Source organism: Numida meleagris, chromosome 3 (genome assembly GCF_002078875.1).
Source record: "Numida meleagris isolate 19003 breed g44 Domestic line chromosome 3, NumMel1.0, whole genome shotgun sequence".
NCBI classification, from domain to species: Eukaryota; Metazoa; Chordata; class Aves; order Galliformes; family Numididae; genus Numida; species Numida meleagris.
Window position 1 is genome coordinate 17,356,305 of NC_034411.1, and position 12,092 is coordinate 17,368,396.

The 12,092-nt window shown below is 41.3% G+C and overlaps 2 protein-coding genes across 7 annotated transcripts in view; one reads left to right on the forward strand and one right to left on the reverse strand.

Moving 5' to 3' along the window:
- On the reverse strand, positions 1-7,008 carry CNIH4 (cornichon family AMPA receptor auxiliary protein 4). Of its 3 annotated transcripts, XM_021391386.1 has the most exons (5): positions 6,856-7,008; positions 6,012-6,080; positions 4,873-4,985; positions 1,637-1,777; positions 1-1,102 (listed from the first exon to the last, which is right to left on the reverse strand). In XM_021391386.1, exons 1-5 carry the CDS (start codon positions 6,922-6,924, stop codon positions 1,075-1,077), a joined length of 420 nt encoding a protein of 139 aa, XP_021247061.1. In that variant the 5' UTR covers positions 6,925-7,008; the 3' UTR covers positions 1-1,074. The 3 variants fall into 3 exon arrangements, with proteins under 3 accessions (XP_021247061.1, XP_021247062.1, XP_021247063.1); XM_021391387.1 differs by lacking the exons at positions 6,012-6,080; positions 6,856-7,008 and adding an exon at positions 6,671-6,793; XM_021391388.1 differs by lacking the exons at positions 6,012-6,080; positions 6,856-7,008 and adding an exon at positions 5,791-5,809.
- The window catches only part of NVL (nuclear VCP-like), a 29,613-nt gene continuing 24,470 nt past the window's right edge, over positions 6,950-12,092 (forward strand). For 3 of the 4 annotated variants that reach the window (XR_002436775.1, XM_021391380.1, XM_021391381.1), the window contains exons 1-6: positions 6,950-7,097; positions 7,497-7,570; positions 8,897-8,949; positions 9,037-9,136; positions 10,016-10,070; positions 10,554-10,820. Coding sequence is in view for 3 of the 4 variants with exons in the window: in XM_021391380.1 (XP_021247055.1) it covers positions 7,041-7,097; positions 7,497-7,570; positions 8,897-8,949; positions 9,037-9,136; positions 10,016-10,070; positions 10,554-10,820 (606 nt within the window). In the remaining variant the exon portion in view is untranslated. Of the gene's footprint in view, positions 7,098-7,496; positions 7,571-8,896; positions 8,950-9,036; positions 9,137-10,015; positions 10,071-10,553; positions 10,821-12,092 lie in introns of those variants that run through there. The other variant, XM_021391382.1, reaches the window with a different exon arrangement.

Below are 12,092 nucleotides of genomic sequence, written 5' to 3' on the forward strand. Positions count from 1 at the left end.
TTTCAAGAAAATCTTTTTATGCGTATATAAAAAGATCAAACATAGTTGCTGGATAGTGAGGGCACAGACTCAGGTTTATGTACATAGCATTGATGTAAGAGCTGCACAAAAAGAATTTAAACTTCTTTGTGTGTTTGAAGCAGAATCACATCAGAATTGCAAGGATAACTGCGTTATGGTTTACCAGACAGCCTCCTCTAGCTAGATGTGTTTGTGATTCACCTCCAGGATATGGCTACAGCACATTTACAGAGCAGCCATGGCCTCTGGATAGCCTTGTGTTGTGTTTTTGATGTTTACTGGATGTGGAAGGTCGTGATGTATTTCAATGACAAAACAACAATAGAAGGGGAAAATCAAGTGTTACTTGTTTTACAGGTGTTACATTTATCTGTAGCAATACAAGTTCTTCACTCTTACACATAAGTGTCACAAAGCAACCTTAATCCCTCCAAACAAAACACTTTGTACAGTTTTGGGGTGGGAGGAGAGGGATGGGAAGCAAAAAAACCAAACAAACAAACAAACAAAAAAAAACACAACTTCTTTTTCCAGCTAAAAGGTAATGGAACAAAGCAAAGTGACACAAAGATGTGCTAGTGCTCCACTTTGAAATCTACTTTCCAAGGACTGCTTCAACCTAGGCTCTACTCAGACAGCTTGACAGCCAGAGGCACATCCTGCCCTCTTCCAGTAAGAAGCAGGCATCAGAACTGCACTTAAATTTGTTCTAGAACTAGTACTGCTGTCCACGAGCTGTTAAATGCTGTTCCCATCTCTCCATTTTATTCCTATAAGATCTGTTTTGTAAGTGAGGATTTCACCTTACAAAAGCAACAGCTACATCAGTTTGAGGTACAAAAAAAAAAAAGATCAAAAACAACTGCTACACAAATCCAATGTCTTTTGAAAATATTTTATGTTAAAAATACAGAAAAATATTTCTTGTTCAAAGAAGAAAAATATACTGCATGATGCCACTGTTCTAGGTATGTTCGGTAGGTGTCTGTGGCTCCACAACCAGTCACTGGAGTGATGACCCAATTTGGCAGCTAATGGTTCTTTTTCAACTTCTCAATCATTTATCAAAGCCAGAATCATACTGTGATAAAACAGAAAACATGAGACCAGTGTATTACTGAAGCATGTGCAGGCAGGAACAGCACTTGATTCTGTAATAGAAAGTCAAGGCACCTGTGCTACTTGCTTTATTTATGAAGGAATGCAGTAGAAGAACAGCAGTTCTTCTCTCTGGTAGTAGGTAACCTCATCACAAACTCATCAGGTTTTAACTGAACCTGATGAACTTTATTTTCTCAAATAGAACTTGTAAAATAAACTTGATCCAACTCTAAATAGGCCACTTTAAGTGCTAAAATCATGTACATCTTTATATTGTATTTATAGTTGTTTTGAGATTAAGAACTAGTCTGAGTTTTCAAGCAATGTTCAATCAGAAGGAATAAAGGCATATAATAAGCCTGCAGCAGGCAGTCAAAATATATCACTGAAGCTTAGCAGGACACAAGAAGATAAGACAATTATGAATATCAGCAATTATACGAGCAGAATAGAGGAGATAAAAATAGCTGGTAGACAATTCCTTTGTTCTCTGAGAGCAATTTTTGAAACTAACCTGTAAAGATACATGAAGAAACAGAGCAGATGAAAGCCTAGCTTGATCATAGCTTCCTTCATGTGTGATTTCAGTTGTCCTCGGTTATGGATCTCTGTGGGATCAAATACCCCCATGTTTCCACTTGGCACCATAATGAACCTGAAAGTTCAAGGAAAAAAAAAAACACACCAGAAAAGTTGAGCTGTTAAAGCACTAGGGAATATCAGGGAACGAGAGAGGAAGGCTTTGCACGGAAGGGACTTTCCTCTAAAGTGTTGTTTTACAGTTAAACAAAAGGGAGCTCTTTTTAAATTCTATTTCAGTCTCAAGGTACTGCCCGTAACTCTGTCGTTACAATCCACAAAGAATGGGAGGACAAGTAGTATTAAAGCACTGGCCCAGCTTCCTATCTATAAGTGGGGGAGTTTCCAGTTATATCCAATGCCAGATCATTTTAATTGCTGTTTGTGATTACTCAGTGTTGGGAAGAAAACATCTAACCATGGTGGACAGTTGTATTAAATGGAAACAAAATAAGAATTAAGTGACTTCTTTACACAAAAAAATAAATGTATGTAGGTTATCACAAATTCCGGTGGTCAAAACAAGGTAAGACAAAGGATCTGCATGTTATTTCAATCTTTGGTACAACTATCCTGTGTTATCTCAGCAAAGATGCAGCTTTCCTGTGGCCTACAGGTTGAAAGACTGAGCAGAACTGGAGAGCTTCAGTACCGCTGTCTGAACCCACATAAGAACACAAGCTGAGTGAAACAAAGTTAAATGTAAGCTAAAGGAAGAATAAAGCAGCAAAATAAACACCTGTGTCCTGTTGAAATGCAAGAAACAGCATGTTTACTTGTCATAAGCATTTCTCAAGAGAACAAATGCAAGCACTTTGGAGTTTTCATTCTAGCCGAATCTGATCTAGAACACTATTGTCATCGTTTCACTTACATCTCACATAGGTTTTACCTTTCTGGGAAAACACTCTTTCTACACTCCAATTTAACTCGTGGTCTTAGACCTGGAGCAAAAGCAAGGTCTGTGAACAGCACACATTTAGATTTTCTTTATATGCTTGAAGAATGACACCAGAAGAACCTCCAAAAAACTCTCCCCCACATCTTACAACATTCACTTTGATAATAGGAGGCACTCAGATACACTACAAAGCACAGACTTCTTCAACCTCAACACTGTTATTTGGATTGGTGTCCTCATTCTGGAGCAGAATGATAATTTAAGCCTCTCCAAGTTCATGTGCAGCAATATTTACTGCAGAAATTACTTCTTGAAATACTGTAACAGAAAGAGAAGACTCAAACACATCCACCTGGTGCTGGAAGTTTGCAGCTCTTGGTAACAGGTTTAGACTTAATCTGTTCCCACCTGATCCTAGCTTAGTCACTGACACCTTCTCTCTTCACTGAGTTCTAACACTTTTACAATCCACTATTTTTCTGTACTACTGTACCATTTGTCCTTTAAAAAAATGAGGCAAACTTAAGTTTTACTCCAAATGATCAGATTCCCTTTCTAATACTAAACACACTTGTTTTTACCAAGCTGTAGCACCTTCACTATGGATGAGATAGTCCAGGCTGTCAGTGTGGGTGAAAGTCCTTGATCCTCAGAAAGGAGGCAGGATTAACAGTAGAGGCCTAATTAACATTTTGATATCTTCTGTCAGGATAGGCAAAGTATCATGTTGTCATATTCACTTAACAAATGTACCGCACATCTAAAATTGAGAAAATAAACCTGAATTTTAGGGTATTGTGAATGACAAATATGAGAGCTGTCAATTCAAAACAACAGCATTCAAAGCTTACTGCCTGAAGTGTGGAAAATAGCCATCGCTGCACCGTTAGCTTGTAGAATTCCTTCTGTCTGGTCAGGATGAGAAAACAAGTGGCTACTTTACACATTAGCGTAGTCAAGCAAAAGGAAGAAGCAAAGGGAAAACTAGTATAAGAAATCTTCTCAAGTTTGAAGCAAACGCATTCACACTCCAGTGTCTCGGTAGAAACAAGCTACCCCAAAAGAAACATAGTAATACTATACTCAGCAGCAGATACCAAAGGGGACATCAGTCATTTGGTGCAACAGTGTTGCACAAGCATGCAGCTGTACACACAGGTGGCCAAACAAAACTATCCTCATGTGGGCCTTCAGGCAACGCTCAGCAATAACTCATGTTTCCTCAACAGAGAAACATTTGAAATCTTCGCTAGAAGCCTTTTGCAGAAAAGACATAATTACGTAGTTATTTTATCATAGAACAATCAGGATAATGGGAATGAAACCTTCTCTTTCATGAGAGCTACAAAACCTCGTGTTTTATTTAACCAACAAATACAAAAACTAAACCATCCATGCAAACAGTTGATCCCAGCAGATGCGAGGAAACAAGAATTACAACTAACTTTTTAAGTCTCACACTTTTGGCCTGTTAACTGCCTGCAGTACAGAGACTGATTTGCCAAAAACCCATATTCAGGTTCATCAGCATAAACACCCGTCAGGACTCAATTCTCTGTACATCAAGTGATACCATACACCTCAAAATGATACAAAATAGAACATTTCTGAACTGACCAACCCAACATTGCCACATGTGGAGCTCCACTAGGAAGCAAACCATTCCAAAGTGGCAGACAGCTCAGTGTGCAAAGACCAGTACTACTGACAGCTGCCCTAAAGTGACTACTCTGGAAACCTTTCCAAATACAGGAGGCAAAATGGTGGACCCCAAAATTCAATTAGATAAAGCAAGTGAGGGGAAGAAACCAAACTGTACACAAAGGTGGGTGCTAGGGATAACCAGTTGGATGATTTTACAGCCACCAGCCAGGCTGAGTACTTTTGTGCTGGTATCACTCTCTGACACACAGGTACAGAATGAAAGACAGCAGCAACTGTGCCTGCAGCAGCATTTTGCCGTCCCAACATGCTATTATTTCCTACAAACTTAGGAACTGCTCACAAATCAAGATCTGTCAATCTTGATTTAGAGTCCGTTCATTAGAAAGAATGCAAGCAAAGGCCAAAAGCTTCATATGCTTTATTCTGCTGTATTTCTTCCAATACTAATTGCAAAGAGAGGAGGGACTTGTTTGTTAGATCTGTGGAGACTGTTAAGAGCTCAAGAACATGACTGAAACTCTTCATTAAAACATATTATCTTCATGCTAGCCTTAAAGCTGCACTAGTAACAGTGAATGAAAGCATGCAAAATCCTTTGCACTTACCGATATATATTCCATGTTGCTATTGGCAAATTAAGGAGGAAGATGAACCAGTGCAATGAAATAAGCATTAATACAGTGACAACAGCATGGCCAATCACCTCAGGGACAACCCACTGTAAAAAAAAAAAAGAAGAAAAAAAAAGTTGGAAAATAAAGTTACATGGACAAATGTAAATTCATTTCTGAAATAAATCCAATTCAAACCATATCAAACTTAGAAAACTCGCAGAGGCATGTGATTTCATCACAATGTGGGGAAATTAATACCTTCAGTCAGACTCCACATGAATAAGCCAGAAATCATGCCCTAAGGTATTAAAACAGAGGTTCTATATTTTACACAGTGATTTCTAGAAAGAAACAGCAGCCATTTAAACACAGCTATATTACACAAGCACTTAAGAAAATAAGAAAGTATACAGTACTCATCTGAAATCACTGCAGAGAACGCTTGATACAGGAATGGAAGAAGCAGATAACTAAAATCTGCAGACATAGGACATACAAATACCTCCAGGTGTGGTATAGATAAGATCATGGACTAATATAAAAACAGACATGGGTAAACTGGGTCAGCCCCTAGCAAGAACACATTTTTGGCTTGAGAGTATCCTGTAGCATTATCTTATGTTAAGAAAGTACCTTTAAATCAGAGCAATCAGACATGTGGGAAGGTCATACTGATTTAGCAAAACAGTTTCAGGCAGATTTCATTAAAATTGAACTTTTTTTTTTTTTTAATCCCAGAAAAACTCTCTAGTGCTCAAGAGGTTTGGAACTATACACAAGTGTCAAAGGGATCCCACAGTTCGGCCACAAGCATACGTCACTATTTGATGGCACATGTACACAGAGGAGAGCTGGAAAGCTGGGTGACAAGTAAAGTTAGAGTGCCACAAATTCAGAATAGCAGCCCACCTCCAAGCTCTGACAGCCAGCAGAACAGCCTTTGGGGACTAATTTACTGACAGACAGGGACCTGACAAAGACAAGCAGACTGAATTAAAGGATAAACCCTTTAAAAAATTATTGCCAATCCAGGCTCTTCAGATGTACATTAACCTTTGTTACTTGTGATGCAGAGGCGACAGATAGATTGCTTTCTTAAATCCCACTAAAAGCAAAGAATAATCATTTACTTTATTGAGTTTTGAACAGCAAGATCTTGCATTAATGTAGTCACATTCCAAATCTGATAGTGTAATTATCTGAAGTTAGCAATAAGGAAAAACTCTGTTGTAAGTCAGAATACTCTTAACACCCAAAGGAGAGATTCAAGTTGGATATCAGCAAAGGGTTCCACCCCAGAGGGTGGTGAGCACAGAACAGGCTGCCCAGGGCAGCAGGCACTGCCCCAGTGGCAGAGTTCAAAAAGCATTTGAAGAATGCTCTCAGATATAGGGTTGGGATTTTGGGCGGTGCTGTGTGGAGCCAACAGTTGGACTGAGTGATCCTTATGAGTCCCTTTCAACTTGGGATATTTTATGATTCTACATTTTCATGCAGGAAGCTGGGGAGAGCGCTGTGCTCTCGGTGCAGATTGCCCTTCTGCAGCAAACCTGCCACAGGCACATTTCCATCCGCCCTGCTCAGCCCTCCTTGCGGCAGAAAGTTAGGCCGCGCTTCATTATCAGCCTAAATGACTTCATGGCACTTTTCCACCAGCAGCTATTGGACAAAGTTCAGCTCAACGCCGAAAGCAGAGCAGGGAGGCACACTCGATGATTTCAGCATTAAGATCTGAGAGCACGAGGGGCAGCGCACCCCGCCCCGCTGGGCGCCCTTCCCAGCCACATACCGCCATAGCGCCGCTGAGGCCTGCATGGGTTCCCGGAGCTCAGGACCCCCTCCCAGGGGCCTCTCTCCCTTCACGGCTGGGCCCGCGCCGCCCGCAGCCCCTCGCAAACGCCACAGCGTGCGGCCTCCACCGGCCGTGGCCCCAACCCCGCGCGGCGCGGCCCCGACCCGACCGCAGAAGGATACGAAGTAGACGGAGAGGAAGATGAGCGCGCAGCAGTCGATAAGCGAGAAGATGAAGACCACCGACTCCATCCCGCCGCCCTCCCGGCCGCCGTACGCCCCGCCCGGGGCCCGCAGGTCCCGCCTCGCCCCGCGGCACGCCGGGAAGAGCAGTGCAGCCGGCGCCGGGGCGGGCACGCGTCGCGGCGATGCGGAATCGGCCGGGCTCTTTCGTGGACCTTAGGCTGAAGCAGCGCGTGAAGCAGGTGCCATCCGCGCGCCTCATCCCTCAGCCCCGGGGAGCGGGCTGGGCCAGGCCGGGGGCGGAGGGCGAGGGGGGAGAGGCCTCATCTCGTTGCGCCGTCGGTTTTGGCTCCCTTCCGCCGTTCTGGCCTTGGGGTGGTGTGGGGCGACCGAAGAAAGGGGAAAGGAACGGGAGAAAGGCGCGGCTGCCTCCACAGCCAAGCGATGAGGGGCAGACCGCGCCGGTCCCCGTGCCGCAGACCGCCCGGGTTTGTGAAAGTTTCGTTCGCTGGCCGGTCAGCTCAGAGCTGTGCCTCAACTTCGTTGTGACTGCCGAGCATGAAGCAGGCAGCTTCGATGCAGCTGTTCTGGTGAAGCGATTGACCAAGGTCTGATTCACCTCCAAACGTGTCTCATTTCAGTACCTTGCAAGCAGCAAGTGTGGCCACTATGTGGACATCGGGATCCTGGCCTCCGATTTGCAGAAAACCTACAGGTGAGCAAGGATCGGTGTCATTATTTTCCACACTCAGGATATATAACATATCGTTTTGTATTTGTGTGCTGTCAGAATGTTAATTTTATGTTACCTTCTTTGTCAGTTGTTGAGGTTAATCGAAACAATAAGATTGTTCCCACTCCCATGTTTTCCTCTACTGATACATCAAATAACTTACATTAGATCATTGTGTTAGCTTTGTGATTCAAATGTTATTGAAAAGCTACAGATGCATTACAGCATGTTGGTCCTCGTCCTATGGAATTGGAAATATGAGAGAACATAACACCTGGGTGCAGGCAGATGAGGTGGCTGCAGGATTCCTCAGGACACCGACTCTTGCTCAGTGTCTTTACTGTCCCAGACAGCCCTGCTGAATTATTTGTCAGCTGTTTTCATTGTGGGGAGAAAGGTTGTGTTCATGCAGGTCGCAGATAGATGTGGGAGTTAAGGGAGGTAGAGAAGAATATTATTTATGTTTGCACATTTTTTAATGTCCTGTTAGAGAAAGGGAGATAGAACAAGGGGAAATGGCTTCAAGCTTAAAGAGGGTGGATTTAGGTTGGCTATAAGGAAAATGTCTTTCACACTGAGGGTGGTAAGGCACTGGAGCAGGTTGCCTAGAGATGTGGTGGATGCTCTGTCCCTGGAGATATTCAAGGCCAGGCTGGACAGGGCTCTGAGCACCTGATCGAGCTGAAGGTGTCCCTGTTCATTGTAGAGGAGTTGGACTAGATGACCTTTAGAGGTCCCTTCCAACTCTAAGGATTCTATGATTCTATGAAACGCTTGCCTTGGATTTTTATGGGTCTTGGCATTTTGATTTTCTTGTGTCAGCTATTATATAAATGAAAGAAAATGGTCTCTCCTTAAGTGAAAGTAAGATGTTGATGATGTTTGTTTGCAGTTAAGGATGCTCACTGAATCAGGTTTTCTTACGTTGACATGTTATTTTATATCCCAGTTGTTCCTCACTGGATTGTCCTTTCCAGCCTGTAGTCCTGTGTCCGCATGTTTTTGTCTGAGTTAAAATAAGAAAATCAGTAATGTTGTGAAATAGAATCCATTGTGCTGATCTGTACACTGCTGCCTCTCTATATCTATAGCTAAGGAGGACTTAAGTAATTCTTATGAAACACCCGTTTAGAGACCAATGTATTCTAGTGTTCTTTTCATCCCAGTGATTGTCCTGTTCTGGGCTTAAGAAAAAATGATTGTGTGTTCAGACTAGTTCTTAATAAGAACTTGTTCTTAATAAGAACTTGTGTAAAAGTTTGGCACAACTTACAATGCATGACACTGTGTTGTTTGTTTTTTTTTCAGTACTGAATATGGACGAAGAAAACGGAATGCTTTTAGAATACAAGTTGCAAAAGGTAGTTCTGTCAGTACTGTGTCCACAGTGCAGGATTCTTTGGTTATAGTTTGGCAGTTCTGTTAACATGTTTAAACTTTTTCTTCAGTGTTTGGAATAATCAGCAATGAAAAAAAAAACGAAGATTTAACAGCATTAGAAGCTGAACATTTGGCAAAAAGAGCAAGGCATGGACACAAGAGAAATGAGTAAGAAGAATTTTTACCATTTGATTACTTTTGCACTACCCTAAATATTTAGCTCTTCTTTAAAGCTTTCTGTCTCCATATTATTAAGTTTTGGTAGTTTGAAGGTTATAGGCCAGTCCTTAATTTCCTGTAGGCTTGTCTTCGTCGGGAGCTACTTGTAGTTAATTAAAGCATTTTTTCACTGAGGACAAGCATATATTAAAGAGTAGGTAATAGTTTCTCTGCTGTGGTAAATGTATGGCTCTGAATTACTGGATATCTTTGTGGCTTCCTGAAGGTTTTCTGTATGGTTAAGTTCTTTTGTTTTGTTTTGTTCTTAATCTTTAATGAGTGTGATAGTAACTATCTAAATCTGGGGGAGAAGACTACAGGAGAAGCTATTCAGAATAAATCACCACTAGCAGGGAGGTTGGCATTAAGATTTCCTAACTCCTAAACATATGCATAGTCTCATGGACCATTCTGTTTTCTAACCTGTGATAAATATCAAGGATCTCAAGGGCAATTAAGACATCGTAATCAGAAAGGCTACTGTAATTCAGCTGTGATTTACAGCAGCTTCACTTGTGCCAGCCTTGGGCATTGTGTGGTTTCATGGTGAGCTGAATCACACTGGTACCACATCCCTATCTTTGTAGGACTGTCTTCCAACCACGTTACCACGTTGATCCAACTCATCGCAGCCATGGAAAGAATGCATTTTTAGACTCTTCACAGTAGTAAATTTAGAACATAGTTTGTTTCTACTCTTATCCTGTACTTCATAATTGCAGGGAACAATGTTGTGGAAATTGCATTTGTTCTGTTTTGTGTGTGTGTGTTTCTCACTTTCATTTTTTCTCTGATACATAATTCTTTTTTTCTTCTTCCCATGTAAAGGACTACAGGAAGTTCCACGGAGGACTCTGAGGATGATGATTATCCAGAAGATTTAGTAAGTTATATTTAATTATGATTGCTTGTATTTATGTAACACATGATTGTGTTTTGTAAAATTGCAGTGAAAGTTTAAAAATAGAGCTAAAAGGTGGCTTGTTTCTGGCAATAAAGGAATAACCTGTGGCAGGGAATCACTCTTGAAGAAAGCATGCTGGGAGCCCAAAAGAGTTGGCCATCAAATGGTTGAAATGATTGAAGGAACTGACACATCTGACAATTACTGAAATGATCGTTGTCAGCTAACTAATGGGTTGTTTCAGGGTAAATTGTAAAGGCTGTTGTGTTGCCTGTTCAACTAGCCTGTGTAGTTTTGTCTGTAGTCATTCGACTTGGAAAGGAGTGGGATGGAATATACGTAATACTTTGTCCAGTGAAGTTAATACTGACTGATGTTTATGGAATACTTTTTGTTGGCCTCTAATGTAAGTAACCCAAGTTATAACCTGTGTATTTTCTTTTAAAATACATGAATTTACAGTCTACAAATCATATGAACAGTTCCCTGATGACCTTATACAAGAAAGGAAATCCTGATTCTGTTCCAGCCACTCCAAAAAATGAACCAATGGAAACCTGCACTCCTGTGCAAACAGCACCTCAAACAAGCACCCTTTCACCAGCATCTCAAGTTGAAACACGCATCTCTAAAGGTGGCTGGTTCATTGATAAGACTCCATGCGGGAAAGATTTCTTCATTGACCTTTCCGAGGATGGAGAAGGAGATGAGAAGAAACTGATTTCTGAGGTATTGTGTTTTATAAACTCAGTGTGATTTAGGTAGCGAGTATGGCTGTAAATTCCAATGCAATCTAACAGGCTTTTGAAGGCTGATACTATAACCAAAATGACTGTCCGTCTTTCTGAATGTTAAAATTACTTTTATTACAAATATGCATGCTTTATTAAATGCAGCAAAATTCTTAAATAGAAGGAAAGAAACTAGGCTCGAGCCTAGTAGAGTACAAATTTTTAGCTTGGTTTCTAAAGAAGATGGGGCTTAGGCTGTTGTTCTGCCCTATCAGAAGTGATTTTTGAACCTTCTGGCAAATTGCAATCCAGAAGTTAAGAATTTCTTGCATAATTTTGGTGGATGATGTAGTCCTTAGTAGTGGTGAGATCCAAATTAGTGCCTCTACTGAGAGAAAGGTAGGTGGAACTTAATTGTTATTTATTCCATTTGCCAGCGACCAGCATTAGTAAGGCACCAAGCATATACCTTGCTGTAACCATAGCTCATGGCCTACCTCAGTCAGTGGTTAGGTTTCAGTGAACTGGAGAAGTTTTTTGGATGGATGAGGGTTGAGGAACATGGAAAGCTTGGAAACGTATTGATTTATAATGCAGTTAAAAATAGATGGTAACTCCCATCCAATCATTCTGCCTGCTTTGTGATTTTTCTCCAAGGTTGTTTTTGTTGTTCTTATTTTTTCAAAAAAACATGGTTTAGCTATTGGAAACTCTATTTATTAGTGGGAAACAACTTTTATTTTTATTTTATATTTTATTTTATTTTACTTCACTGAAAGAAGAATTGTGTTTACAATTACCATTTGAATACACAAAGTGCTTATTGAATAGGCAGATTTGACAAGCTATCCCTTTAGCCTACTAATATTGCATCCTTTTATATAGAGAATGGAGAAAAGGTGAGATCTTCAAACAGTAAAAATGTCTGCAATACTGTATTTTAAAATAAATATCAATGGGCATCATTTTTCTTCTCTTCTGTATTAGTCCTTTTCTTACGTGCAGTTCACCTCTATCAGCACTGCACAGCATTTTCTTCACAAGAAGAAGAAGAAGAGGAGGAGGAAGAAGGTCATGGCTATTTCTTCTCGCCATCCTCTTCTTCTCCTTCTTCTTCTTCTTTTTCTTCTTCTTCTTCAGAAGAGGACAGTGAGAAGAAAAAGCAAAGACCGTCTTCCCCCGCCTCGTCTTCCCCCGCCTCGTCTTCCCCCGCCTCGTCTTCCCCCGCCTCGTCTTCCCCCGCCTCGTCTTCCCCCGCCTCGTCTTCCCC

Excerpts from the sequence above, each read along its gene's own strand:
- CNIH4 (XM_021391386.1), bottom strand. The coding sequence starts at position 6,924 with ATGGAGTCGGTGGTCTTCATCTTCTCGCTTATCGACTGCTGCGCGCTC. Across the intron at positions 4,986-6,011 it reads GCTGTTCAAAACTCAATAAA|TGGGTTGTCCCTGAGGTGAT; the intron begins GTAAATGATTAT and ends TTTTTTTTACAG. Across the intron at positions 1,103-1,636 it reads TTCTTCATGTATCTTTACAG|TATGATTCTGGCTTTGATAA; the intron begins GTTAGTTTCAAA and ends GTTTTATCACAG.